Source organism: Chrysemys picta, chromosome 1 (assembly GCF_011386835.1).
Source record: "Chrysemys picta bellii isolate R12L10 chromosome 1, ASM1138683v2, whole genome shotgun sequence".
NCBI classification, from domain to species: Eukaryota; Metazoa; Chordata; order Testudines; family Emydidae; genus Chrysemys; species Chrysemys picta.
In genome coordinates this window covers 139,039,867-139,066,753 of record NC_088791.1, presented here as the reverse complement: position 1 = coordinate 139,066,753, position 26,887 = coordinate 139,039,867, and the positions used below count along the sequence as shown (strand labels likewise).

General features: G+C 46.3%; 1 protein-coding gene across 1 annotated transcript in view; it reads left to right on the top strand.

The window, feature by feature from the left end:
• LOC101945114 (alpha-2-macroglobulin-like) overlaps positions 1-14,173 on the top strand; it is a 22,635-nt gene extending 8,462 nt beyond the window's left edge. The window contains exons 2-14 of the mRNA XM_065555123.1: positions 1,179-1,340; positions 2,506-2,557; positions 3,223-3,306; positions 3,729-3,905; positions 4,455-4,539; positions 8,322-8,634; positions 9,801-10,019; positions 10,330-10,457; positions 11,005-11,095; positions 12,074-12,142; positions 12,537-12,639; positions 13,307-13,348; positions 13,998-14,173. Of these exons, the coding sequence (XP_065411195.1) occupies positions 1,179-1,340; positions 2,506-2,557; positions 3,223-3,306; positions 3,729-3,905; positions 4,455-4,539; positions 8,322-8,634; positions 9,801-10,019; positions 10,330-10,457; positions 11,005-11,095; positions 12,074-12,142; positions 12,537-12,639; positions 13,307-13,348; positions 13,998-14,023 (1,551 nt within the window). The 3' untranslated portion in view covers positions 14,024-14,173. The remainder of the gene's footprint in view (positions 1-1,178; positions 1,341-2,505; positions 2,558-3,222; positions 3,307-3,728; positions 3,906-4,454; positions 4,540-8,321; positions 8,635-9,800; positions 10,020-10,329; positions 10,458-11,004; positions 11,096-12,073; positions 12,143-12,536; positions 12,640-13,306; positions 13,349-13,997) is intronic.
• The last annotated feature ends 12,714 nt before the right edge of the window (positions 14,174-26,887 follow it).

Here is a 26,887-nt window from a genome sequence, read left to right as displayed (position 1 = left end):
TATGCAGAACTGTGATTCTCAGCAATGTGCAGGACATAGTGGATGGATTTGCAGCAATGGGGTTCCCAAACTGCGGTGGGGTGATAGATGGCACACATATCCCTCTTTCGGCACCAGACCACCTTGCCTCAGAGTACATCAACAAAAGAGGCTACTTTTCTGTGGTTATTCAAGTGTTAGTGGATCACTGACATCAGTGTTGACTAGTCAGGGAAGACGCATGACATTCGCGTCTTTAAGAACACAGAACTGTTCAGAAAGCTGCAAGCAGGGACCTTATTCCTGACTGGTGGATTACCATTGGCAATGTTGAAATGCCAGTTGTGATCCTGGGCGACCCAACCTAACCCTTGTTCCTCTGTCTCATGAAGCCGTACACCGGCCACCTCGACAGCACCAAGGAATATTTCAACTAGAGGCTCAGCAGGTGCAGAATGACAGTTGAATGTCCTTTTGCTCATTGGAAGGGGCACTGGCATTGTTCACTTGCATAATATTTGCTCTTAGATATCCATGTTTCTATGCCTGGTTCAGAGCTGTGCCTGCACAAGCCCTCTTCTCCCCACAAGCCCAGAAGATCCAATATCTCCTGTCTGTTCCAGGCAGGAGCATGCCTGGAGTGCGTAGCTGGCATGTCAGCTGAGCAGTTGCCCTCGACAAGGGAGAGTTGCTAGGTGTGCCCACCAAGCCGGGTACCCAAGAAAAGGAATTTCAAAAATTTGCAGGGCTTCAAAGGGTGGGCGGGGAGGTGGGGGGTGGGGGTGGAGGCTTCTGGTTTCTGTGACCCCTGGCCAGCAGAGTTCACAATGGTGACCGGAGCAGTCAGCGTGGGGCATTGTGGGACAGCAGCTGGAGGACAGTAACAGATAACATAAGCAGTGGAGTATTTACACTATCACTGCATTGACCTAAGGACATCAAACCTGGCTCTATGCCGCTTGGGGTGGCGATGTTATTAAGTCGGTGCAACAGGGCACTTACGTCTGTAGGAACCAAACTGAAATATAGACACATGCACAACTAGACTGACATGAGCTGCCTTGCATCAATCTAACTTTGTAGTGTAGCCCAGGCCTACATGAGATGTGACATGAGCTTTCTCTCTACAGAGAGGTTTCCTTGTAATCAGTGGTGCTGAAGAGTGGAGCACCATGGAAATGACATTGACACCCCTGTAGCTGCAGTGCCTGGCAGAACACTTATTTCTCTTTGTTTCAGGTAATGTGAATTTCTCTGTGAGTGCAGAGGCCCTGAAGACGGAGCTGCCCTGCGAGAACGAGGTAGCAGTGCTCCCTGAGACAGGGCAGAAGGATACAGTGATCAAACAGCTGTTAGTGGAGGTATGTGGGCCTCTTAGTCCCTGCGGTATAGAGAAGTGGTAAGTTTTCACACAGTGTGACATAGGCAATAAGCCGCGCTATAATGCTCTGTGTAGGATAGGAAAACAGTAATAACTTATATAGAGTGTGACACTCTAACTATCCATGCCTCCTCTGTTACAGGGAAGCTGTGACAACTTGCTACATAGCCTAACACAAGCACATGTGTGGGAGATTCAAAGCACCTAGGGGTATTAGGTGTGCTTTGGAAAATCCCACCCACTATAGGATATAATACTGTATATTCCCTTAGAGAAAAAACATTGCATAGTGTGCCAAATAAGCATAACATGGTAACATTGCATAACCTCTCTCTTTCCTAGGGCAGCAATGGTTGCTGACATTGTTACCCAGTGAAATGAAATAGCACAGGGCAATGCCGCATACCCTCACCTTTGCAGGAAAGCAATAGCTCATTATACAGCATCTATAATCAGTAACAAATGATACATAATGCTGCATAGCCTCTCCGTGTGTCATAAAAAAGCAACGATAACTAATGACATTTCATGATACCAACAATAACCAGTTATAATAATGTGTAATATTGTCCCTTCCTATTCTCCGTATACCCTATTGCTGTCCTGTAATGGAAAGAGAAAATCTGCAGCATTACAGTATGTAGAATTGCTGATATTCCACTATGTAGTAAGTTGTCTTTAACTTATCGCATCATCTGATGTTAGCAATGACACATAGTGCATGTCCTCTCTGTTATAGGGGCATTAAGGTACCATCTTGCACAGTGTGCTTCAGGTATCTAGTAACCCATGCAATAGAGCTGCACTATTCTTCCCTTGGGTGTGAAGAGACAATAACTTATTAGTAGCTGTTTTTTATTTTATTCTAACCAATTATTATTTTATGAATCTACAAGCATCGGTCCATGGAAATTTGCAAATCTCCCTCTTCCTCTGATTCACCCACTTGGCCCTTTACATTTCTCTCTGTCTTCATTCATTCTCTCCAATTTTGTCGAACTCTCTCTTCTCCCCACCTCTCCTGCTGCCTCTCTGTCCCTTTCTGAAGATTCCCCGCCCTGTCCTCACACAGACTCTGTTCCTAATGCCAGATGCTCAGTCTGTCTGCAGCTTCTCACCTTTCTCATTTTCCTTCCCCTCCCAAGCCCGAAGGGATTGAGACGGAAGCAACCTTCAACTCTCTGCTCTGTGTAAATGGTAAGGACCTCTCTGCTCCTTCTTCATCTATGTCCTTTGCCAGTGGATGAAGAGTGACAGCCCCAAGGAGGGAGTGGGATTATTTGGGAGACTCTTGAGGGTGCAGAGAGAACTTGGGGTGTCAGGATAGAGACTAAGCAATGGTGGGGATGTTTCTGTGTGGAGAGTCGAGACATATTTCCTAATCATAAGGACATTGCTTGGAACATTGAGATCTAGGGCTTGACAAAGCCCCGGAGAATAGACTGCATGAGCAATCCTGGCCCAAGTCCCTGGAGGATGGGCTTAAAGGGGTTTAACGGGACTTTTCCATCTCTAATCTCTTATTCTATAGAGTGAAATTACAAACTGGATTCTACCATCTGCCAATTGCAAGCAAACAGGAAGGGCCAAAGAACTGGAGACTGCAGTTTCCCATCGGGCCAGGTGGTGCACCTCACTCCATAGAAAGAGCGGAGTTTTTCCCATGGGTCACAGGACCCCAAGCCAGAGGGGACAGTTGGGCGTCTCACTGTCCAGCTAGGAGGAATGGAGCTGCTGAAAGCAGGGGTTCCCCATGCAGGGGGCGGGTGGAAGGCAGCATTCCAGGCTCTGCTCTGGGACCCATTCACTGCTGAGCATGGGGGCATTTTATTGCATCCTATCTGTCTGATTTTTTCCCTCAGGAAATTCAGAAGCAGGGAAGAATTCCCTGAAGCTTCCACTGAACGTGGTGCAGGGCTCAGCCAGAGCCTATGTGATAGTGCTGGGTGAGTGCAGCAACTCAGAAAGGACCTACCCTGGCAGCTGCGGCCACTGCTCCTTGTTTGCCTGCTGTGCCAGCCTTTCCACCTGGTCAGCTACTCACTCCCTTCATCAGTGTCCCCATCATCTCCCCATTCATCTCTCCTTGTCTCTTTTCCTGTTCCTGTTCTCCTTTCCCTGACCTCCCTTTATCAGTTTCTCTGTGTGTTGGCCTTTCTGTCTAAGTATCCCTATTCCTATCCCAGACATCTTCCTACCCTTCCTTCTCCCCATTCTCTCTCTCTGTGTTTCCTCTTTCAGGGTATGGCTCTGTCCTGTTTTTCCCTCTGTCCTTCTCTCTCACCTGTTACTGCCTGTGCTCTGTGATGCACTCTGCCTCCGCAGGCCACCTCTGGGCCACACTGACTCCCTGTGTCTCCATCCCCAGGCGATATCCTGGGCACAGCCATGCAGAACCTGCAGCAGCTCCTCCAGATGCCCTTCGGCTGCGGGGAGCAGAATATGGTCCTGTTTGCCCCCAACATCTACGTCCTGGACTATCTGAATAAAACGGGGCAGCTGAGCGAGGAGACCAAATCTAAGGCCATCGGCTACTTAGTCAGTGGTGAGGAGGGACGGGGCTTTTCTTTCTTCACTTGCTCCCTTCCAAGGTTGTGCTGGGAGCTTTCTGTTTCTGCCTGACCTACAGACAGAGCTTCCCTCAGCTGAGGACAGAGGGACTGGGTTGTGTATCTGGGGAGTGGGGTCCCCATTCGACACACTCTTGGCTCACTATTGTCAGTTGTCTGAGCACTACAGTTACGCGCACTCATTGCTCCAAGAGAGCTACTGGCTGCTGTGTCCATCCTATGAGTCACCCCTATAGTGTGGAAATGCTGCACACAGTAGCCAGGTGAAATGGCTTCTCAGCCTGGGTGCTCTAGCTAACCAGACTGTGTGGTACTCCCCCTACTGGAATACGATGGTGCTGCCCATGTGTTGTATGTCAGTTCCCTCTGCTGACTAGCTCGTGGGATGGAGATGTGTATGTTTGTGTACCAGTGCTGGCTAGTACACATCAGGGCCAGGAGCCTCTTTACTGGCTGAGCTGGTGAGCTGCTCTCTCACCCCCTATTGTCTGATGTATAAATCCTGCTTTAACTTTCCATTTCAGGTTATCAGAGGCAGCTGAATTACAAGCACCTGGATGGCTCTTACAGCACATTTGGGGAGCATTACAGGCAGCTGGGGAATACTTGGTGAGATTTCTTGCCAGTCACGCCTCCCCTAAACCTCCTCTGTTATATAGTCATAAAGGAAGTGTTAAATTTTAGTCAACTGGTGATGCTGTTAAAGGCCTGAGGGCTCGCTGGAGCTTTCACAGTCTCTTGGCATATCACACCAAAGGGAATAGGTTTCATCAGCCTGCTGTGTATAAAAAGCACCTGTTCCCACTGGCCTTGAGGAGAGAGAGAACTGAAGAGGCAAAGGGGATGGGATGGTTTCAGATCATTTTTGAAAAAAGATGAAGAGATCCAGGGGAGGCTGTTCCAGACAGGGAGCTGCAGAGGGGAGACTCTCATACCCGTAGTGGTGAAACTGAGTTAGAGGTAGAGAGCAACCTGGTGCTAGATAGGACCATAGGAATTGCTATGCCATTGATCGCTCATTATCAAGATCATTAATAGGTATATTAAACAACACCAGTCCTAGTACTGAACCTCGCAGCACCCCACTGTTAGCCTTGTGCTATGATGGAATTGATCATTTAATTCTAATCTTTGTTTTCTGTCCCTGAACCAATTTCTGATCCACGACAATACTTTAACCCTCATCCCATGATTATTCAATTCATTTAGACTTTCCAAAAGGCTTTCGAGAAGGTCTGTCATAAGAGACTACTGAAGAAATTATGTCAATCAATTCTCTTTCATTCAGCTCTTTATTGACATGTTCAGGGAATTCTAAGAGATTAGTGAGACACAATTTTCCTTTGCAGAAGCCATGCTGCTTAGACCCCATCAGATCATGATCTGAATCTTTTATTATGCTATTTTTAATTGTCATTTTGACTAATTTACTAAGTACAGGCAAACTGGTGTATAACTCCCTGGAACTCCCATGGAGCCCTGTTTAAATATGGATTCAACATTTGCAACCCTGCGGCCCTCTGCTATAAGAGCTGTATTTATCATGAAGAGGACTCCTAAGTTTGAGAGACTGGTTGTGTCCAGGGAGGATTTTATAAACAGGAAGAGAGAGTTTGAACTGGATCCTGAAATCAGTGTGAAGGAGACTGTGGAGGTGGGTGAAGGTGGAGGCAATGTATTCATGCTCTCTGCTCCATGGCCACCAGCTCTCTGGCCCCTGCTGCTTCCCCTCAGGTTGGCGATGCCCCAGGACCCCATCCCCTCCAGCGAGCACAGGGCATGGGAGGGAGCTCTCACCGCTGTCCGCAGTCTGTCGCAGGCTGACAGCCTTCGTCCTCAAGTCCTTCGCGCAGGCCCGCTCTCACATCTTCATCGAGGAGAAGCACATCCAGGATGCCCTGGCCTGGCTAGCTGGCAAGCAGAAGGAAAATGGCTGCTTCCGCAGCTCCGGGACGCTCCTGAACAATGCCATAAAGGTGACGTATCTGCCCAGCTGGCTTCCCATGGGACCCATACAGGACTTCAGTGACATGGAGAGAGCTACAACTCCGCATGGGAACAGCTCAGACACGTCAGCACATGGGGCCAGGGTGGGAGGAGCAGGGGATGACGTGGGCCTGGGAATTACCCTGGAGATACGGATGGGCAGATACTGTACTGTACGTGGGACCTACTATGGGGAGGAGAAAGGAGGGGGCAGATACATGGTAACTACCATGGGAGGTAAATGGGGACAGAAACGCAGAGTGTGTCTACACGGCAGCTGGGAGTGTACTTCCCAGCACAGGCAGACAGCCACGAAAATAGCAGTGTGGCCATGGCAGCTCAGGCTAGTTGCCCAAGTACATACTCCAAGCTTGAGCATGACTGTATTTGGGCAGCTAGCCAGAGCTGCCACCCATGGCCACACTGCCTTTGTTAGTGTACCAGATTGGGCGGAGCTGGTGTGTGCATGTCTCACGTTCTCCGCTGCAGTGTAGACATACCCATTTGTGAGAGCTATCATGGGGCATGGCAAGAGTGGGCAGATAAAGGGCATGAGGATGTAGTATGTAGAGGGCCCAGCAGGGAAAGGCTTTAGGTGCTGCGTGGGGTTAATGTGTCTCTCTCTGTGGTTCCCTGCAGGGCGGGGTGGATGATGAGGTCACGCTCTCTGCCTACATCACCATCGCGCTGCTAGAGATTCCCCTGCCCATCACTGTACGTATCCACATGCACAAAGTCCCCTTCATGAGTTCCCCTGGGTCAGCAGCCTCCCCTCTCCCCCACTCCCTTTACCCATCCGAGTCCTGATAGTGGCAGCCTGCTGCCCTGATAAAGGGACCTCTAAGGAAAGGAGGGAAAAAAACAGTCTGGAAAGGCTTTGGCTCTGGCTCCAGAATGAGACGGTCCCCAGGCCTCAGAAGCATCTGGGTGTGCAGTACTGGTTCTGGCTGAGCTCTGCTTCTTTGATTGGCTCTTTATTTATTTGGGTTTTTTTAATATGCACAATGGAAAAAAAGAATTCCAAATTCATGTCAAAAGAGCTGTAGTGCTCGGTCACTGTCTCCTGTGTGTCTGGCTGCAGCTCAGATGGGTCTGACTGATGGAAGCTTTTCAGCCTGACAGCGTGGCTACTCCCTTCTTCATTATTCCTGTTTGTTTTATATAGTCTCTGTAAACGTACTAGGGGTCTAGTGTTAGGGGGTTTATTCCTTCACCCTCTCACTTCCCTGGTCCTTCTCGCATGAACAGAGAGCAGCAATACCCAAAGTCCAAACGTGCAAACAATTTTATGTTTATTGGGGTAAACTTCCAGCAACTTCTAATTTCCTTCTTCAGTGTCCCCCTTCCCAGCTCTGACACCACAGAGCCTTGCCTGTGTCCCTGTTCCCATTCCCTGTTCCTATTCCCATGCAGCGAAACATGATTCTAATTCCCCTACCCCCAGTCCCTGTTCCCATCCCTCCCCTTACTTCCTGATTGACTGCAGACTATATAGTAAAACTTGAGTTCTGCTTAGCTATACCTTAACCAATCATTTTACTGAAATTTAACTAACCAATAATATAAATAAAATATATACCTAGCTCATAGAGCTGGAAAGGACCATCGAGTCCAGCCCCCTGCCTTCACTAGCAGGACCAAGTACTGATTTTGCCCCAGATCCCTAAGTGGCCCCCTCAAGGATCAAACTCATAACTCTGGGCTTACTAGGCCAATGCTCAAACCACTGAGCTATCTACTTATCCTAACATATTATAACATGGTTATTTAACCAATTATATTCCACCACCTTAATTAGTTTATACCCAACAAAATTAATTATACAGCAGATAGAAACAATCACAGAACCAAACTGAGATTATACAGACAAACAATAGGGAAGTGGAGACTATAGAAGAACAAAGAGATGAGGATTTCACATCCCAGCTATTGATAAGTGAGTTCTTGCCAGACAGGATGCTATCAAACTAAGTTTCCTTTTACATTTTCTAGGCTCTTCCCTTTCTCTGGAGGTGATAGGAATACAATCCTGTCCTGATATTCCTAACAGCCCAATAGCACCTTATTTCAAAGTGACTAATTTGGAATGTGAGGATGTGACCGTACATTTCTCAGTTTATGGCTGCCTCTGCTGCTTAGCTGAAGGCCTTAGCCTAAGAACAGAGCTTCAGACTGTCACAGTAAGAGAAGGCCCTTACACAGGCAGACAGTGATTTTGATTCTTTCTTTTATACCTCTATAACTAGCTAAGTGATAAGAATACACCTAAATTCTTAAAGTATAGGCCTTTACAGACAGGCCTGAATATCTATATCCTAACATCCAATCATGAGGGATTATTTAATACCTTCATGCTTTGTATTGACATGCCCAGCAAGGGTTGGGACTCCATTCTCCATCCTCAGTGACAGTATGTCAGTAACCCTCTTGGCAAAAACCAGATATTCGGTAATAAACATTTCCTTTTCTCCTCCCTCTCCCTTCTCCCACTGCAAATGGCTCCGTTCACTGGCAGAGGCCGGGAAGCAGCCAGAGGCTGATCTCCCGTTCTATCACCCCCGTGCTCCCTCCGCCGAGGTGGAGATGACGTCCTACGTGCTCCTCGCTTACCTCCCCACGCGGCCGGCACCATCCCAAGAAGACCTATCATTAGCAGCTCAAATTGCAAAGTGGATCAGCAAGCAGCAGAATCCCAACGGGGGCTTTTCCTCCACCCAGGTGAGCTGTTCCCATCCCCAGCCTCAGACACCCAGGGCAGGAGGGGGAGGCAGGAGATATATATATCAGGTTGCCAGAGAAGAATGAATAACCCAGCATTGGAACAGAGACAGACTCCTTCTGGGGAGGGGGATGGGGCGACAGTGCCCTCGCTGCAGGGTTTAGAGAACCTCTGTTTCTGAGGGGGTTAGATCATGGGATAGTCACAGCATGGAGCATGGCTACATCAGATCCCCACAGGCCTTAGTGGGCTAATGAGGCAGGAGACTGGACAAGTGATGCTCTTGTGTACAGAGGGCAGACTTGTCGTCCTGAGCATCCACCAACATGACGCTTTCCTCAGCTCCCCCCAGCACTGACCCCATCCAGCCCAGCCAATCCAGCTCGGGAGCTGAGGACTCCCCAGAGAAGCAGCAGCAGCTAGCCACTGCCAGACACACCTTGTGGAGCTAGGGTGACCAGACGTCCCGATAAAATCGGGACTGTCCCTATATTTAGGTGTTTGTCCCGCGTCCTGCTCCACTTTTTTTTTTTTTTGCTCTGCCGGCAGCCCCCCCGCCCCATGTGTCCCGATATTTTCTTCCTCTCATCTAGTCACCCTAGGTGGGGTGGGGGCACCATCCCGAGTTATGTAGAACCAGAAAGTGCCACCTGATTAAAGGCAGCCCAAAACACATCCCTCTTGAAGACAATGCATGAAGTGTTTCCCTTTGGAAGACTACTTCACGGAGGGATTTGGTTAACACAATAGGGTTGTAATTCTGTTTTCCTGCTGCTGAGGCACGTGGGTGCATCTGCCTCTGTTATCTGTCTGCCCTGTCAGCTGTCCCTTCAGGTTGCTCCTTCACGGGAGGGTGGGTGGCTTCTTCCCTCAGCTCCCTGTAGTGGAGTGTCAGAATTCCCAAGGCCTACGTTCCCAAAGGTACTTAGACACTTGGCTGCTTTCAGTGGGAGAAAGGTGCTTAAATACCTTGGAGGATCTGGGTCCAGGGAATAGGTGAATGGCTTGTGGGAGTGATGGGTAGAGAATGGGTGGAAATGGGAAAAACTAACCTTTCTGAGCAGGGCGGTGCTGTGTGGGAGGAGCCGGTGGAGTGGGGGCTCCAGGCCCATAGAAATGGCTCATTCATTCCTTTGGGCACCTGGGCCCATCTCTTGTCTGGCAGGACACAGTGGTGGCGCTCCAGGCCCTGTCCCGATATGGAGCCTCTACTTACACCAAGAGCGGAGGAGCATCCACAGTGACCCTGCAATCCACAGGGAACTTTCAGACCCAGTTCCAGGTGGATCACACGAACCGTCTGCTGCTCCAGCATGTGGCACTGCCAGAGGTGCCAGGAGACTACAGCACGGGGGTGACAGGAGAAGGATGTGTCTATGTGCAGGTGAGGGGCCCAGGGGCAGGGGGAGAGGGAGACGCTGCTGCTGAGGGCGTCTGGCTCATCCTGGAGATGGCAGGGTGAGGTGGGATGGGTAGGGGAGGGAAGGGAGAAAGAGATGGAGATAAGGATGAGAAAATAGGAAAAGCTGTGAGGAAAGAGCATGTCCAGAGTTAGGGAATGGGGAGCTAGTGAGAGGAGGAAGGAGAAAGAGAAAACAAAGGAGGGAATGAGATGGACCGGGGGAAGGAGGCAGAGGAGATAAGCAGAGAGGAGATACGCACAGGCTCACATAGAACTGTGCATTCTCTTCCAGACCAGCCTGAGGTACAACGTGCTCCCCAAGCCGGAAGAGGCACCATGCGCGCTGGAGGTGCACACGGTCCCCGAGACATGTGACAGCCCCCAGGTCCACAGGACTTTTAGCATTGCCATAAACATCAGGTAACTCCCCTCACATGCCCAGGCCTTCCGGAGCAGCCCTAGTTTAGGTGCCAACTTTCTAATGTGCCATGGGGTGCTTCCCCCCAGGCTCTGCCCCCATTCCACCCCTTCACTGAAGGCCCCATCACTGCTCTGCCTCTTCCCACCCCCATCATGCCGCCGCCCGCCTCTTCCCACCCCATTCCACCCCCTCCCCCAAGCGCGCCCCAACCTTGCTCCACCCCCTCTCCGCAGCTCCTCCTGGACACTTCAGGGCAGGAGGCACTGGGGAGAGGGAGAGGCGCTGATAGGGGGGCTGCCGGTGGGTGCTAAGCACCCATCAGTTTTTTTCTGTGGATGCTCCAGCCCTGGAGCACACATGGAGTCAGCGCCTTTGAGCCCTACGGCTGGGGATGGGTCACTCCAGGAGATTGCAGGTGGACAAGCAGGTGGGGTGGGAGATGCTACAGATCGGGGGAGTGTGCACCTGTGCCAATCAGAGTTGAGGTGCATCAGCTCTGTGCTGAGATGTATTAAACCTTGTTTCATTTCCTGCTTGGTCTCCCAGTTACACAGGGAAACGCCCCGTCTCCAACATGGTCATCGTTGATGTTAAGATGCTGTCAGGATTCATCCCTGTGAAGTCATCAGTGAGGAAGGTAACAGCCTGTTCTGTGTATGGGCTATAGCCTCTCCAGAGCCCCTTGCCTTCAGCCCCACCTGAGAGGTATCTGGCCCCCAGTGGGCTCCAATTCCTGACCCCTCATATTATGGGTGCAGCCTGGTCTCATCTGCAGCAGTAGGGCCCCCCATGTCGTCTGTTTCTCTTCTTTTCCACTGGAATCCTGAAGGGTCTGAGAGTCCCCACCCCACTTCTGTCACAGGGGCCAGTTCAGATCAGCCTTTCACCTGCAGATTTCCCAGCTGCAGGATCTGCAGTGTAGACAGCAGCTCCTTCCATGTCTAACTCCAGCCTGGGCTTATGGAGACCTTGTGCAGTGACCCCGGCATTGCAGACAGTGTTAGCCAGTCTAAGACCTAGAGAATGAGGAAGAACTATTAGGTCTGTTTGACTGAGGCTGGGTATACTGGAATTGGTGCTGCCTTTGATTGGGGTCCAGCCCCTCAGATGCACTTGACACCTCCAGTCCACCAATTGGGTGGGGACACATACTACACCTCTTCCCTGACAGCACCAGGGGAAAGAGGTCCCGGTGGTTCTCCATCACTGACCATTTTTAAATCGAGATTGGATGTTTGTCTTTGTCTAAAAGATCTGCTCTAGGAATTCTTTTGGGGAAGTTCTCTGGCCTGTGTTACACACATAGGCGTAATTTGATTTCTGTATTTGTGGCAGGGGGTGGGGGCAGCTCCAGTCAGGGCAATGGGGCTGCGCATGTGGGGGGGTGTGGGGGCAAATTCCACACCTGCCTAAGAATTGCCGTTTGGGGGGACAACACCCCCCAGTGTCCCCAAATTACACCCACGGTTATACAGGAGATGAGATTACATGATCACAATGGTCCTTCTGGGTTTGGACTCCATGAATTTGTGAAAGCATCCCATTGCTTAGGGCTGTGGGGTGGTTCGAAGGGGGGCTCAGTTACATCCTGCTTCTCTCCCTTGGCTGCTGGCAGCTGGAAGGACATCACCACATCCACCGCACAGAACTGAGCACCAACCACGTGCTGCTCTACATGGAGCAGGTGAGTGGCTGCACGGGGCCGGAATGGGCCAGGAAGAGTCACCCTCAATGTACTCCCAATAGAAGTGCCCAGGGGAGGGGATCTCGCAAGCCTCAGCTTGGAAAGACAAACCCATGTATTCCTGCCCAGTGTTTCCCTTCAGCACTTCCCCAACACAGAGCCAGGGCCCTGATCTCCCCCCACCTACGGGTATCAGGGACGGTGGCTCATACTCTGGGGTTGGGGAGGGCTTATCCCACCTCCCTCAGGGCCTGAATCCCTGCCAGGCCCTGCAGCCAAGGGGGGCAGATGCTAGACCTGCAGGATCATGGGGGGCACCGATGGGGGGAGGAGATGTGGAAGGAGAGGGTGAAGTGGCTCAGAGCTTCCTGAGCCTCGTCTGTTTCCCTCTCAGGTGAGCAATGTGACTCAGAGCTTCTCCTTCGTGGTGGAACAGGACTTCCCCGTGCAGAGCCTGAAGCCGGCGGTGGTGAAAGTCTATGATTACTATGAGACAGGTGTGTGTGCGGGTGGGGCTGGCAGCAGTGGAGGCTGGTGGGCCTGTCATAAGGGGGGAGAAGTCACATTCAGAGTCACAGTGAACCTGCTGGGATATGGGATTGAGCATCTCCCTGCTCCAGGATGAGACTGCGGGGCACACAGGGTTTACATGCTAGGGATCATCCTGCACTGACCTCATGCTCGCACCATGGGAGTATCTGAGGCCCCAGACCCCTCGGTCTGCTAATCCACGTAGGTTAGAGCCAAAGGGATCTAGGAGGGTCCTGGGTTCAGATCCTGCCCTGGGATCCCAGCTCTGGGTGTGACCTGGGGGAGGCACATTTACTCCTCTGTTCCCAGCTAGGAAATTGGGGTGACAAAACCAGAGCCCAACGGCAACCCCAGTGGTCGTGTGTCAGGCAAGGTGCAAACGGACATAGGGCACTTGGCACAGACTCACTGGAGATGCCTGTTGTGCTGTAGCCTTGTGGTAACCTTTGCCTTCCTCCCATGGAGCCCAGCTGAGGTTCCTTCAGTGCCCTTGGAGACAGGGCTCCCTCCTCTCCTGCCTGAGATCTCTGGTGTGGTGCCAGTTCTCTGCTGCAGGGCCTGGTGGAAGTGTGAGGAGTCTTGGTTGGGTCTCACACAGCCCTGATCACATCTCCCTTCCCTTGTGTCTTCCAGATGAATTTGCCATTGCTGAGTACAGCGCCCCCTGCAGCAAAGGTAGCGTATGAAGAGACGACTCTGAGGTTTTCAGACTGCTCAGGGCTGCTCAGTTAGAACAGTGCTGAAACCCAGCCTGAGTCTCCTCAGCCTGTCTGGAGGGTTGTAAAAGTTGCTGTTCTCTTTTGCCCCATGTCCTGGGGTGGTCTGCCAGCACCCCTAAGTGCTCAGGGGAGAAGGGAACACCAACTCCCCCGCATTGTCAAGTTCTAGATTCAGGCCTTGAGTCTGGGGCAGCAGGCTTGGTTAGTCCCAAGGTTACGTTCTCCCCCTCAGTCAAGACAAGTCTCTGCTTCTTTCTGTGTCTGTTGCTGGGACAGAGCAAGAGCAAGAGCAAGTCCTTCCAAAACCCAAGCTTGGGATCCCTCTTCTCATCAGGGCTTTTTTAAAACAGGCTGCAAAGCAAAACAGATTAATGAAAAACCATCTTCCAGGGTTGGGGTGACTCAACACTGCTGGGAAAGGGGTCGGGGCTGAAGCCCTGAATGTTCTAGGGATGCGTCCGGCCACTGTGGTAGAGAAGCCATAGTCTGGTCAGGGCAGTGTCTCTGCAGCTCCAGAATGAGGTGATCTGCAAGAGGGAAAGCTTCCCCTCCGTGAGTCATTGATTCCTCTGTAACTCTCTCACATTCTCTTTTCCCCATCGTAGCCAATGTTGAGCAGGAAAATGCGTGAGTGATGGAGCTGTATTCTGGGCCCTGCTGAATCCTCTCTGCTCATCTCTGCATGCAGCAATTCCCCCAGGCGAAGTGGTTTAATATAGTGGTGAGGAAAACCCCTCAGCACCATATAATTAAGGTTATAAATAAATTGTCATGATTCTGATCAGATGCTTGTGGCCTCTTTCCTGGTTACTAAGGCTTATCCCTTCTCCCCTGTTGGGATCAGATTGCAGGATAGTCTCAACCTTAAAACAGATCCAGAGCCGTTCCCAGCCATCGGTGCCAAGGAGGGGTTGGCAGGACATCAGAAGTGACTGGAGACAGAGGGTCTCTCTGGGAACAGCCCTGGTGCCTGTGATCTGTGAAGATTTGTGCATCACATGGGCCTGTTTAGTTGTGCAGGCAGGGAACAAACTCTTCCCTGATGGCACAATCCTGAGGAAGTTCTGAGGTTTCCTATCCTGTTTCCTGCACTGGAGATGATCTTGGCCTAAGCTTCAGTTGCAGGGCCAAACTCTTCCCTCAATGACATTTGCAGTCAGTGGCGTGGTGCAGGTGTAACTGAGGGGAGATGTGAAGACCCCGGGGGCAGAATTTCTCCTGCTGGGTCTCCGTTGCAGCTGATGAAGGAAAGAGCCCATCTTAGCTCTCAGAGGAAGTTTGGAGAAAGTTGTGGCACTGGCAGTAGGGAAAAACAGTGTTTTACTCATATAATGAGTATGGTGTGTGTGAAGAGTTGGGTCTCAGCAGTCTGGAAAACGGGAACGTGAGCTGGCCATGGAGAAGGGAGTTGGAATAGTGCAGCCAAGAAGTAAGGGAAGCAGAGGTGAGTAGGTGCTCCACCCCCACTCCACCCCAAGGCTCTGCACTGTTCCACCTCTTCCTTCCCCGCTCCGCCCTCTCCTCCGAGGCTCCACACCAGCTGCCAAACAGCTGAACGGCAGCCCAGCTGTGGCTGGCGGGTGCTGACCATCCCCACTGTTTTTTTTCCCCATGGCTGCTTGAGCCCCGGAGCACCTATAGACTCAGCACTTATGCCCGATTCTCTCCTCACTTGTAGCAGTGTAAATCTGGAGTGACCCCAGTGAAATCAGTGGAGTTACACTGGTATATAATTAATGAACCTTTCTTTTGGTGCTGGGAGCTAGCCAACCAAGTTTTAGAGTCCCCTTACAGTTACATGGTTATCATGGGCCAGTTGAGCCCTCATTCTCTTTGAAGAGCCACTGGCCCCATGATAGTCATCTTCAGAGAGCTGAGAACTCTACCTCTCTTAGCTCTTGACTCACATTTACATGGCCACTCGCATCAATATTTCTTCTTTCCAGTAAGAAGAGAGTTAACATTCTCTGTGAAGGCATCTGACAGTAATTTTCTCCTTGAGAATCTCACTCCAGCAGACATTATGGTTTCGCTAAAGAAGTGAGGCTTAAAATATTCAGCAAGTTACAGATGAGACAATACAGATTAAGAGATATTATTCAGGACACTATCCCAGTTCTTATACCTTACCTATCTCTGTGGTATCTGAGCACCTAACAAAGTAGCTTCAGTGAGGAGTTGCATTATCACCAAAATGTCAGTTTGGAGAATAAAAAGTAAACTATGCATAGGGGAAGAAGTTAGTTCCCTCTTTAGCAGTTACCTCTTCTGCTTGTAGCACAAGCATCTTTGCTTCCTTCTCTTCTTATCAGCAGCATGGCTAGTGATAGCCACTTGGGAAGAAAGAGTCTCCATTGAGAGACCTTTCAGAGATATAGGCCAGTTCTCTTTCTGAGCACAGATGATGCAATTAACAGAGTGGGATCAGTACTGGTAGTTATCAGTATACCACCAACATAAGGTAGTGAGTGGGGTTTGTTTGTTTTGTTTTTTCTTTTCTGAAGATCACACAATAGCTTTACTGACAGTCACTGGAAAAGTGAAATGATGAAGTTATTTATATCCAAACAGATATTAAGATGAGGAAGTTGTGGGTAAATGATACTTTAAAGTGCATGTCTGCTCCGAAGAACAATTCTGTTCATGCACACAAAGGGATAAAATCCAGGTCCCTTTCCCGGAGATGGTCTGTTTCTGAAGTTTGAACAGGACTAAAAAACAACAACTTATATCTGTTCCTTAGGCCAGTGGACATGGCTCTAAATATCCACAGGAAGCAGGTGTATTCAGTAAGAAGTTGTCTTTTTATACTCAACTTCAAAGTAAAACTGCACTTTTAGAAAATTAGTCCTGTGTTGCTAAGATAATATAATGGTCTTGCTGATTACATCTTAACCCATGTCTCTGTCAGTACAGAAAAATAAACCTGAGATTTTCACACTGGTCTAGGAGGATATAGATACACATCTTCCATTCAAATTTGGGTGTCTTTAAATTCCCTAAACTGCTTTGAAAATCTCAACATGATTTTTTCCAATAAAATCTTATTGTTCAGAATTACAAGAGAGAAAAGAGCAATTTACACATATTAAAGGCATCAAAATATAACCACAATCTAGATAGAGTAATCTGAAAATACATGGAAAATCGGAACTGAATAAATGGAAATAGACTTTATGGAATCAAAACCCACATGCATACACTACGCCTTCTGGCTAGACAGTGAATGTTGGACATACAAAGGGTAGTTCATAGCTCAATTGATTCAGTACAGTTTTCTTGGGAAGACCACACTTGTCAAACCATTAGAATTTGAATAAGTGGATTTCTTCATTCCCCTTCACTTTAAGCCAAAAAAAAAAAAAGAGAGACAAGGGTGGAAGATCAGAGACCAGAGTCTAAAAATGGCCCCTTTTAAGACTCTGCTATTTTGCTACAGAAAAGACAGATTAGGCATTGGTATTCATTGGTGTTCTCCTCTACAATCCCCTCCTTGCTAGAAAGAAATTCACTTGTACCAATGCAGCTATCAGAAGATTCCCTGTATACTCATTTTTAATACATAGTTTCTGCTGCCTAGTGTCACCAGGAGGATGTGTGAATGAAATGAAGTACATCTCGTGTGATGTGATGTAACAAGAGGCATGGATTTGACATGACTCACAGCCATCTTGTGTATGGATTTAGCATAACCTGCAGCCATCTTGTATGCTCAGCCACCATAATTTGGAAACGAAAACCATAGAGTAAGAAAATTCGGCCTTGGCCTAGACATATAGAATAAAATACCAGCTGCATCTGCAGTGTTAGTAATAGGGATAGATACAGTAAAATCACAGATTCATGGGCATGGAAGGGAGTATCGACAAGCTAACCTTGAGTTTCTGCAAGTTTCTTATTGGGCACCTGTGTGAGTTTTGTTAAAAGTAGCTTTTGCTGATAAGTAGATATTGTAAGGTTTTGCAGTTGCCAGAGAAATTGTTTTAGCCTATTAGGGGTTATGATTGGTTAAAATAATATTGTAAGTAAAATAATTGGTTAAGGCATAGAGAAGAGGAATCCTCATTTTAATTATATAATGAGGGGCAAAAGACAGTCTCGTTGGAACTTAACTCTGGCATACAGCTCAAGACCAATGCTGCTAGGACTTTTTAACACCTGCACAACCAGATTGTGCAGAAGCTGGAGCCTCAGATGATACGACCCTGGCTCACCATTGGGAGAAGTCCATCTGTTTTACTGGGAATGGTGAGCACTAGACTATTGGCATGTGTATTCTGTTGATTAACGGTTGATTGTTAATAAATACATATACATATTTAAGAATATTCATTGTGTAATAAAGGCTCTTTCATTGGGAAAAGGTCCCGTTAACCCGTAGAGACCAATTACACCCAGAATCATAGAATCATAGAATCATAGAATATCAGAGTTGGAAGGGACCTCAAGAGGTCATCTAGTCCAACCCCCTGCTCAAAGCAGGACCAATTCCCAGCTAAATCATCCTAGCCAGGGCTTTGTCAAGCCGGGCCTTAAAAACCTCCAAGGAAGGAGATTCCACCACCTCCCCAGGTAACGCATTCCAGTGTTTCACCACCCTCCTAGTGAAATAGTTTTTCCTGATATCCAACCTGGACCTCCCCCACTGCAACTTGAGACCATTGCTCCTTGTTCTATCATCTGCCACCACTGAGAACAGCCGAGCTCCATCCTCTTTGGAACCCCCCTTCAGGTAGTTGAAGGCTGCTATCAAATCCCCCCTCATTCTTCTCTTCTGGAGACTAAACAATCCCAGTTCCCTCAGCCTCTCCTCGTAAATCATGTGCTCCAGACCCCTAATCATTTTTGTTGCCCTCCGCTGGACTCTTTCCAATTTCTCCACATCCTTCTTGTAGTGTGGGGCCCAAAACTGGACACAGTATTCCAGATGAGGCCTCACCAATGTCGAATAAAGGGGAACGATCACGTTCCTCGATCTGCTGGCAATGCCCCTACTTATACAGCCCAAAATGCCGTTAGCCTTCTTGGCAACAAGAGCACACTGTTGACTCATATCCAGCTTCTCGTCCACTGTGACCCCTAGGTCCTTTTCTGCAGAACTGCTACCTAGCCATTCGGTCCCTAGTCTGTAGCAGTGCATGGGATTCTTCCGTCCTAAGTGCAGGACTCTGCACTTGTCCTTGTTGAACCTCATCAGGTTTTTTTCGGCCCAATCCTCTAATTTGTCTAGGTCCCTCTGTATCCGATCCCTACCCTCTAGTGTATCTACCACGCCTCCTAGTTTAGTGTCATCTGCAAACTTGCTGAGAGTGCAGTCCACACCATCCTCCAGAGAGGGAGGAGCGAGCCGTACATTGTTCGAGTAACAGTGACACATTTTCCTGTTGTTGTTTAGTTGAGGAAGATGCATACTGTAGTTCAGCATGTCAAGCACCTGGCCTGTAGATTGGAACTGGTCCACTGGCACTGGATGTATTTTTGTGACCCGTGTGGTATATTCAGATTCTGCAGAGTCTAAACTTTTTTTATTTTTAAAATTAGGTTTCCAGTCCCAAGTTTTGCAAAGAAACACTTGAAAATCTGAACCACCAAGTATCAATTGATGCTGTGTTTTCCGGAGTTTGCAGAGAGCCTAAAGTGGTCACTGTGAGTTTTCAATTCCACCACATCCCCATTAATCTTATTAAGGACATTAACCATGAGCCTATTGATGACATTCTAAATATGAGAATTAATATTTTCCTTTTAGATGGAATGAGACAATAGATAAGAATGAAGCCCACAAGAGTGGACAATTGAGTGTTGTTCAAGGTAGGGAAATACATAAGATAGGAGGATACAGAAAAGAAAGAGAGAGAACAGAGAAAGGAGGATGGAAAAGGAAGAGAAGCCATAGGCAGAAATTGCCATGGTCCTAAAGGGGAGTATAATTTACTACTAAGTGATTCTGAATGTGACAATTAGGCATTGAGAAAATGAAATAATGATAATAGAAATAATAATAATAAATAATATGCTTAGTTAATATGTAAAGGCCAAACTCTATCCTTGATACTTGTGTAAAACTCCAAATGGCACCACTGGGCACCCCATTTTGGACTGACGGGGGTTTTGAGTACTAAATGTAAACACTGATGTATGGACCACAGTATGTGTGTGTGTGTGTGTGTGTGTGTGTGTGTGTGTGTGTGAGAGAGAGAGAGAGAGAGAGAGAGAGAGAGAGACAGTTCTCAGGGTACCCAGTACAGAGAGTCACCTTGTTACCTCCAGCAAATGGTAGCCTTGCCCATGTTGCCTGTGATGGCTGGGTGTTAGCTCCTGACACCACTAGCCTTTCAGCCACCCAAGCACAGTTCATTGGGCAATGCCAGCCCTGACTTTGCCTGTCAGGTTAACACTAGGTGCACCCCAGTCCCCGAGTCCCCTTGAATTCTTATCCTGGGATATACAGCCCCTGACACTGGCTATTCAGAAATCCCAGATCCTCTATCCCCATAGGAGCAGTGTACCCGAATTTACCAGTTTTACTTAAACCACCTCTCCTGTAAACTACATTTATAATAAAACAAAAGAAGGTTTATTTAAGAAAGGAGAGACATTCAACTACACACAAAAGAGAGTGATGGAAACAAATGGTTACAATAAAAAACAAAATCATAAAATGCAAACTAGGGCCTACGCTCATTATAATAAGTTAACTTTCCTGTCTAATAAAGTAGGTTTTTCCCACAAAGTTCAGTCTACTAAAGAGCTGGCTGGCATCAGTGGAACCAGGATCCAAACTTTTATGAAAAACACCCTAGTGCCATAAGATGTTTCCTCAGTGAATAGATCCAAAGTGCCCCTCCTCACTCTGTGTTATACTGAAAGACTCAGGCAGACCTGGGCAACCCCATGAACTTCACAATAGTAACTTACTGGAACTCAGCAGTTCTATTGATGATGCACATAGGGGATAGCTCCCTCTCTTTCTGCAGGGCAAACAGCTGTAAACATTCATATAAACTAATTTTTGTCCCTCAGCTGAGCAGTTCTGATGCTAAATATGTACAAGTAGTAGGGCTTCTCAAAGCAGACTTTCCCTCTAAGGGAACTAACCATGTGTTACAAAGCCAATATAGTGCCATTACTGGTTCAGTATAAACATACAATTTGTTTCTTTCTGGTGACAGAAGGGAACAGTAACATGTTTCTCCAGTAGAATCACATTGTTCAGAATGAAATGCAAAAAAAAAAAAAGAGGAACTAAGATGGGTGGACGGAATCAACATCTGAGCCCAGCCCAGACATAACTGTCACCAGCAGGCTGAACATATCTGTATTTATTGAACAGAAACTGGCTTAATGTGGTCAGACCACATAAGTAAGTTATGTCTTTTGATTAGAAATAGATGTTGGATATACGAAGAGTACTTCTCGCCTGATTGCTGCAAGCTGTTTTCCTGGTAGGAAAAGAGATGTCACAGCACCATCAAGCAGAATTTTATACAAGACAAAACGGAAGGGACCTTCTTTGTTTTGCTTCACCTATAGTCAAAGATCATTTTAATGGAAACCTGAGAGACCTGACTCAGTGAGGGCCTTTCAAAATTCTGCAATGTTGCAATATCAGTAAAATCATCAACGGTGGAGGTTTGTCTTCACTATTCTTACCCTTTTTCAAGATGTACTTGTACCCTCTTGTACCTTGAATCACAGTGGGAATTTGAAACCTAGGGCTCTCATATACCAGCTGAGTATCAGCAACCTCTGGGCTGTTGGCTAGCCTCAAGGATCAAGCTTCCCAGACTTCCTACCCCCTGGTTTTGACCAGCAATTCCATCATAGACCCGAGATCCCTTTCAATGAAAGATTTGTCAAAAACTGATTTTTTTTCTTGCAAAAAGTTTCAGTATTGACATTTGCTGACAAAAAAAGTTTAATCAAAAAATTCCTGCCCAGCTCTACAGCTTTACAGATGACATCAGTGGGAACTCCCCTATGGATTGAGGGGTGTTTGAAGTCCTAAATGTATACACTGATTCATGGACCACAATTAAAATTGGAATTCAGCCCTCTCCACAGAATAGGTGTGATGCGTATGCCCTAATCCTTGTGTATGCTCTAATCCTAGTTCTGTTGCCCCATCTCAAAAAGGATATAGTGGAAATGATGTAGAGAAGGGTAACAAAGATAATCAAGGGTACAGAATGGCTTTCATATGAGGAGAGACTAAAAAGTTTAAGGCTGTTCAGCTTAGTAAAAGAGATGACTATGAGGGGATATGATGGAGGTCTACAAAATTATTAAAGGTGTAGGAAAAGTGAATTGTGAAATGCTTATTCTTTCACACAATTCAAAAACCAGGGGTCACCTGATGACATTAATAGCAGGTTTAATACAACCAAGATGAAGTCCTTTTTCACACAATCCACAATTAAACTGTTTTTGCCATGGGATGTTGTGATGGCCAAAAGTATAGCTGCATTAAAAAAAGAACTAGATAATTTCATGGTGGATAGTCCATTAATGGCTATTAGCTAAGATGGCCAGGGATGCAGCCCCATGCTTGAGGTGACCCTAAACCTCAGATTTCCAGAAGCTGGAAGGGAAGTTGGGGTGGATCACTCCAACCTGTTTGGTTCACGCCCCCTGGTGCTCTTCTATGGGCCACTGGGCTAGATGGACCATTGGTCTGACCCAATGTTCTTATCTTATGTTTTTAAAATGAGAGGAGGAGGACCTCCCTCATGACTTTTAGCCCACTGGTTATAGGATTGCCAACCCTACACGATTGGCTGGAGTCTCCAGGAATTAAAACTTAATCTTTAATTAAAGATTATGTCATGTGATGAAACCTCCAGGAATTCAGCCAACCAGAATTGGCAACCCTAACAGGTTAGGATACTCATCCTGGGTATAAAAGACTCCTGATTGTCCTTCACCTGAATCTCCCACATCCTAGGTGAGTGAACTAACCACCAGACTAGAGCCATTCTCATGGTTGTGCATGCTCTCTGGTGCAAATGACTCTTTGAGAGAGAGGGCATTGACCCAGGATACGGGAGACCCAGGATTCAGTTCCCCTGCTCCAATGACTCATTATTTATCCACAGTGGGACAGTTTCAACAGGAGAGAATGAGGGAGCCCCATATCAGAATATCCCATTGACTAGTAAATAGGGCATTCACCTGAGACATGGCAGACCCCTTTTAATACCTCATCTCCACCTTAGATGTAGGGGGGATTTGAATTGGACTCTCCCTCATCCCAGGTGAGTAACTAACCACTGGGCTAAAAGTTACAAGGGAAGTCATCCCTTCCCTTCGCTTCTTGCAAAAACAGCATAGGTGCCTAACCATAAAGAGAGTTTCCAGATGAGAATAGGCAGCAGGGTTAGGCACCTCCCTGCAGCCTGGATTTAGGTGCCTATCTCTGTGAGAAGGGCAGGACTTGCATATACCTCTCCTCAGCATCTCCCTTTGGCTAGCTTAGATGGCTTCCTGCCTATCATGCTGGCTTTTGTGAGTCCTATTCTAAGGCTCCTATCTCTCCCCATGCAATGTATATTAGCCTAGGTGCCTATCTCAGACTTTGTGAATCTCAATGATTTTTCTATTTACTTAAAAGTTAGACAGTGTGACACTGAACATTGCCATGTCTAACACCTGTTTTACATCCAGGCCCTAGAGAATGTTCAGAAGCATTATGACCTGGGCTTCTGGTCACAAAATGTGTCCTAACAGGTCTTTATCTCTTTTTATTTCTTTGGTTTTATGATATAGTTGAAGTTCCAAGTGTCAATTTGACATCTGTTACACATTTCAGATTGGACCAATAGATTTTGTGTGTTATGTCTAGTGCATGGCAGTAGTACCTGATGCTCACAGAAGGTTATTTTTCCAAGGTACATTCTAAGATTCTTTCCAGTTAGTGTTTCTTTTCCCCAGGTTTCAGTTGAGAAAATCAAGACACAATAAGTTCTGGCTTAGTGTCTAATGGAATGCCAGTTTGAACCCCCACTTTGAGAAGTCTGAAACCCCCCAAACAAAATACTGAGTATATGTTATCTTGTACTGAAAGCACTAATGTGCCTTTTGGTGATGTCACTGTACCTTAGCTCAACAGCTGCTTTCTCACAGATCCAGAAGTGCTTCTCCGTGCAGTAGTTATTAATAGGGCTGTCAAGCGATTAAAAAAATAATTGTGATTAATCGCAACATTAAAAAAATGAATTTCAATTAATCACGCTGTTAAAATATAACAGAATACCATTTATTTTAATATTTTTGGATGTTTTCCACATTTTCAAATATATTCATTTAAATTACAATACAGAATGCAAAGTGTACAGTGCTCACTTTATATTTATTTTTATTATAAATATTTGCACTGTAAAAATAAAAGAAATAGTATTTTCCAATTCACTTAATACAAGTACAGTAGTGCAATCTATTTATCATGAAAGTTGAACTTACAAATGTAGAATTATGCACAAAAAAATAACTGCATTAAAAAATAAAACAATGTCAAACTCTAGAGCTTACAAGTCCACTCAGTCCTATTTCTTGTTCAGCCAATCGCTCAGACAAACAAGTTTGTTTACATGTGCAGAAGACAATGCTGCCCACTTCTTGTTTACATCACCTGAAAGTGAGAATAGGCATTCGCACGGCATTGTTGTAGCCAGCGTTTCAAGATATTTACGTGGCAGATGTGCTGAAGATTCATATGTCCCTTCATGCTTCAACCACCATTCCAGAGGACGTATGTCCATGCTGATGATGAGTTCTGATCAATAACATACAAAGCAATGTGGACCGATGCATGTTCATTTTCATCATCTGAGTCAGATGCCACCAGCAGAAGGTTGATTTTCTTTTTTGGTAGTTCAGATTCTGTAGCTTCTGCATTGGAGTGTTGCTCTTTTAAGACTTCTGAAAGCATGCTCCACACCTCATCACTCTCAGATTTTGGAAGGCATTTCAGATTCTTAAACCTTGAGTTGAGTGCTGTAGCTATCTTTAGAAATCTCACATTAGTACCTTCTTTGAATTTTGTCAAATCTGCAATGAAAGTGTTAAAAAAACCAACATGCTGGGTCATCATTGGAGACTGCTATAACATGAACTATATGGCAGAATGTGGGTAGAACACAGAGCAGGAGACATACAATTCTCCCCCAAGGAGTTCAGTCACTAATTAACCCATTATTTGTTTAATGAGCGTCATCATCATGGAAGCATGTCCTCTGGAATGGTGGTCAAAGCATGAAGGTCTATAGGAATATTTAGCATATCTGGCATGTAAATACCTTGCAATGCCGACTACAGAAGTGACATGTAAACACCTGTTCTAACTTTCAGGTGACATTGTAAGTGGACAGCATTATCTCCCGTAAATGTAAACAAACTTGTGTGTCTTAGCCACTGGCGGAACAAGAGGAAGTACTGAATGGACTTGTAGGTTCTAAAGTTTTATATTGTTTTGTTTTTGAGTGCAGTTATGTAAAAAAAAAAATCTACATTTGTAAGTTGCACTTTCACAATAAAGAGATTGCACTACAGTACTTGTATGAGGTGAATTTCAAAATACTATTTCTTTTGTTTATCATTTTTACAGTGCAAATATTTGTAATAAAAATAATATAAAGTGAGCATTCTACACTTTGTATTCTGTGTTGTAATTGAAATCAATATATTTGAAAATGTAGAAAAACATCTACAATATTTAGTAAAATTCAATTGGTATTCTACTGTTTAACAGTGTGATTAAAACTGCGATTAATTTTTTTAATCACAATTAATTTTTTTGAGCTAATTGCATGAGTTAACTGTGATTAATCAACAGCCCTAGTTATTAATAATAATTTTAATTCCACATAAGTAGCCACAGTTATAGGATGCATACAAGTCAATCCTAGAAAATAAAGCATTTCATTATGTCCTAACATTGGCAGTCTGCATGTATTCGGGGCGCTGTATGTTTACCAGTTTCCCTGGGGTTAGTAATCTGCACCTACCCTACAACTGGTTCAGATTACTTTCCGCTCCATGCCAGCTCAGCTGTGCCAGCCAGTGGTCTGCAGGGCCAGGGCCAATGCTAATGCTCCACTACTGCTTGTCCACTCCCTCCTCATCCACACAGGACAGGAAATAGCAGCCCCACAGAGGCTGCTATTGCCCCTATGTTTGTAGTCACAATGCAGACAGCACAGGAGACTAAGTGAGTTCCATGTTTCTCCTTTGTGCAAGCACACAGGACAGGCCACAACTGGTAAGTTTTGAATAGTATTTAGGACCCAACCTGCTCTCTGTGTCAAAAGAGCTGAGCCATCCTCCCAATACCAGCTGTTCCTTTCAGATGTACACCAACCAATCCAGTAATATTGTGTATAGGAGCCCTTTGGCAGTACATGGTTCTGTGAGCAAATCATAACATTATTTCCAAAAAGAAACCAAGTTCTTTTCTTTCATAATTTGTATAAGCTAGAAAACCAAAAACTAACATAAATCAGTAACAGGAGAACTTCCAACCAATGACATCCACCCATTCTAGCAATGACATCCTGATTTTTATTAAATGGCCCTAACTTGTGTTACAGGACTGTTGAAGTGTCTCAGATTATTGCTATGTTGTAGGACAGATTTAAGAGTCACTGTTCTAGCACCAGGGGACAGATTTTCAAATATATTTAGGAACCTAAAAGTTGCAGATAGACACTTAGTGGGATTTAAAAAAATGCTTAGGCACCTAACTGCCATTGATTTTAGTGGGAGCTAGGCACTTTTAAAATCACACTGGCTGCTTATCTGTATCTGTAGGCACCTAAACAAGTGAAAGGTGACAGGCAGAGCTCTTTGAATCCAGGGATTTTGAAATGTTTTGTCTGGGCCAGATGATATGGAACCAGACACATTGACTATCTCCATTACTGTGTCCTGAGCAATTCCTGAGATGTGCCTCACATGTTCCTAATGTTTCCTGTCATCATATGCAATTTCAGTCCCATCCTTCTTCTGTTTTCTGTCTTTCTGGTTTTTTACCTTCTGTCTTCTAAGAGCCTAGCTTAGCCAGCCAGTACAGCACTTTGCTGTGACTGATTTAGCAAGCCATAAATAATATAGAAGTAACATGATCCATGGGAATTTTGCTCTCTAAAATATGCTGAGAATCAGGATAACCCAGTCAGATGTTGTCCTGGGCCAGGGAATTGCAGATGAGGTCAAGGAGTGTCTAAATGGGCCAAGGGCCCTAGCAGTCCCTGTAGTCTTCCAGTACCCAACTAGCAATTCGGAAACAGAAGCTTTCTCTTTTCTCTTTCCCCCTTTGTGTGTCTGTCTGCTTTTCTCTTAGGCAAATATAGGATCAGAATTTAATGACAACTTCAGATTTGTGACCTCCCACCTAAAATAGACTTTGTTTCTTCCACCCTGACCCTCCCCCAAGTTCAGTGGATATTATTTAAGAAAATTTTAAGGAAGAGTTTTCTGTTAATTCTCTAACTTCTGTGCT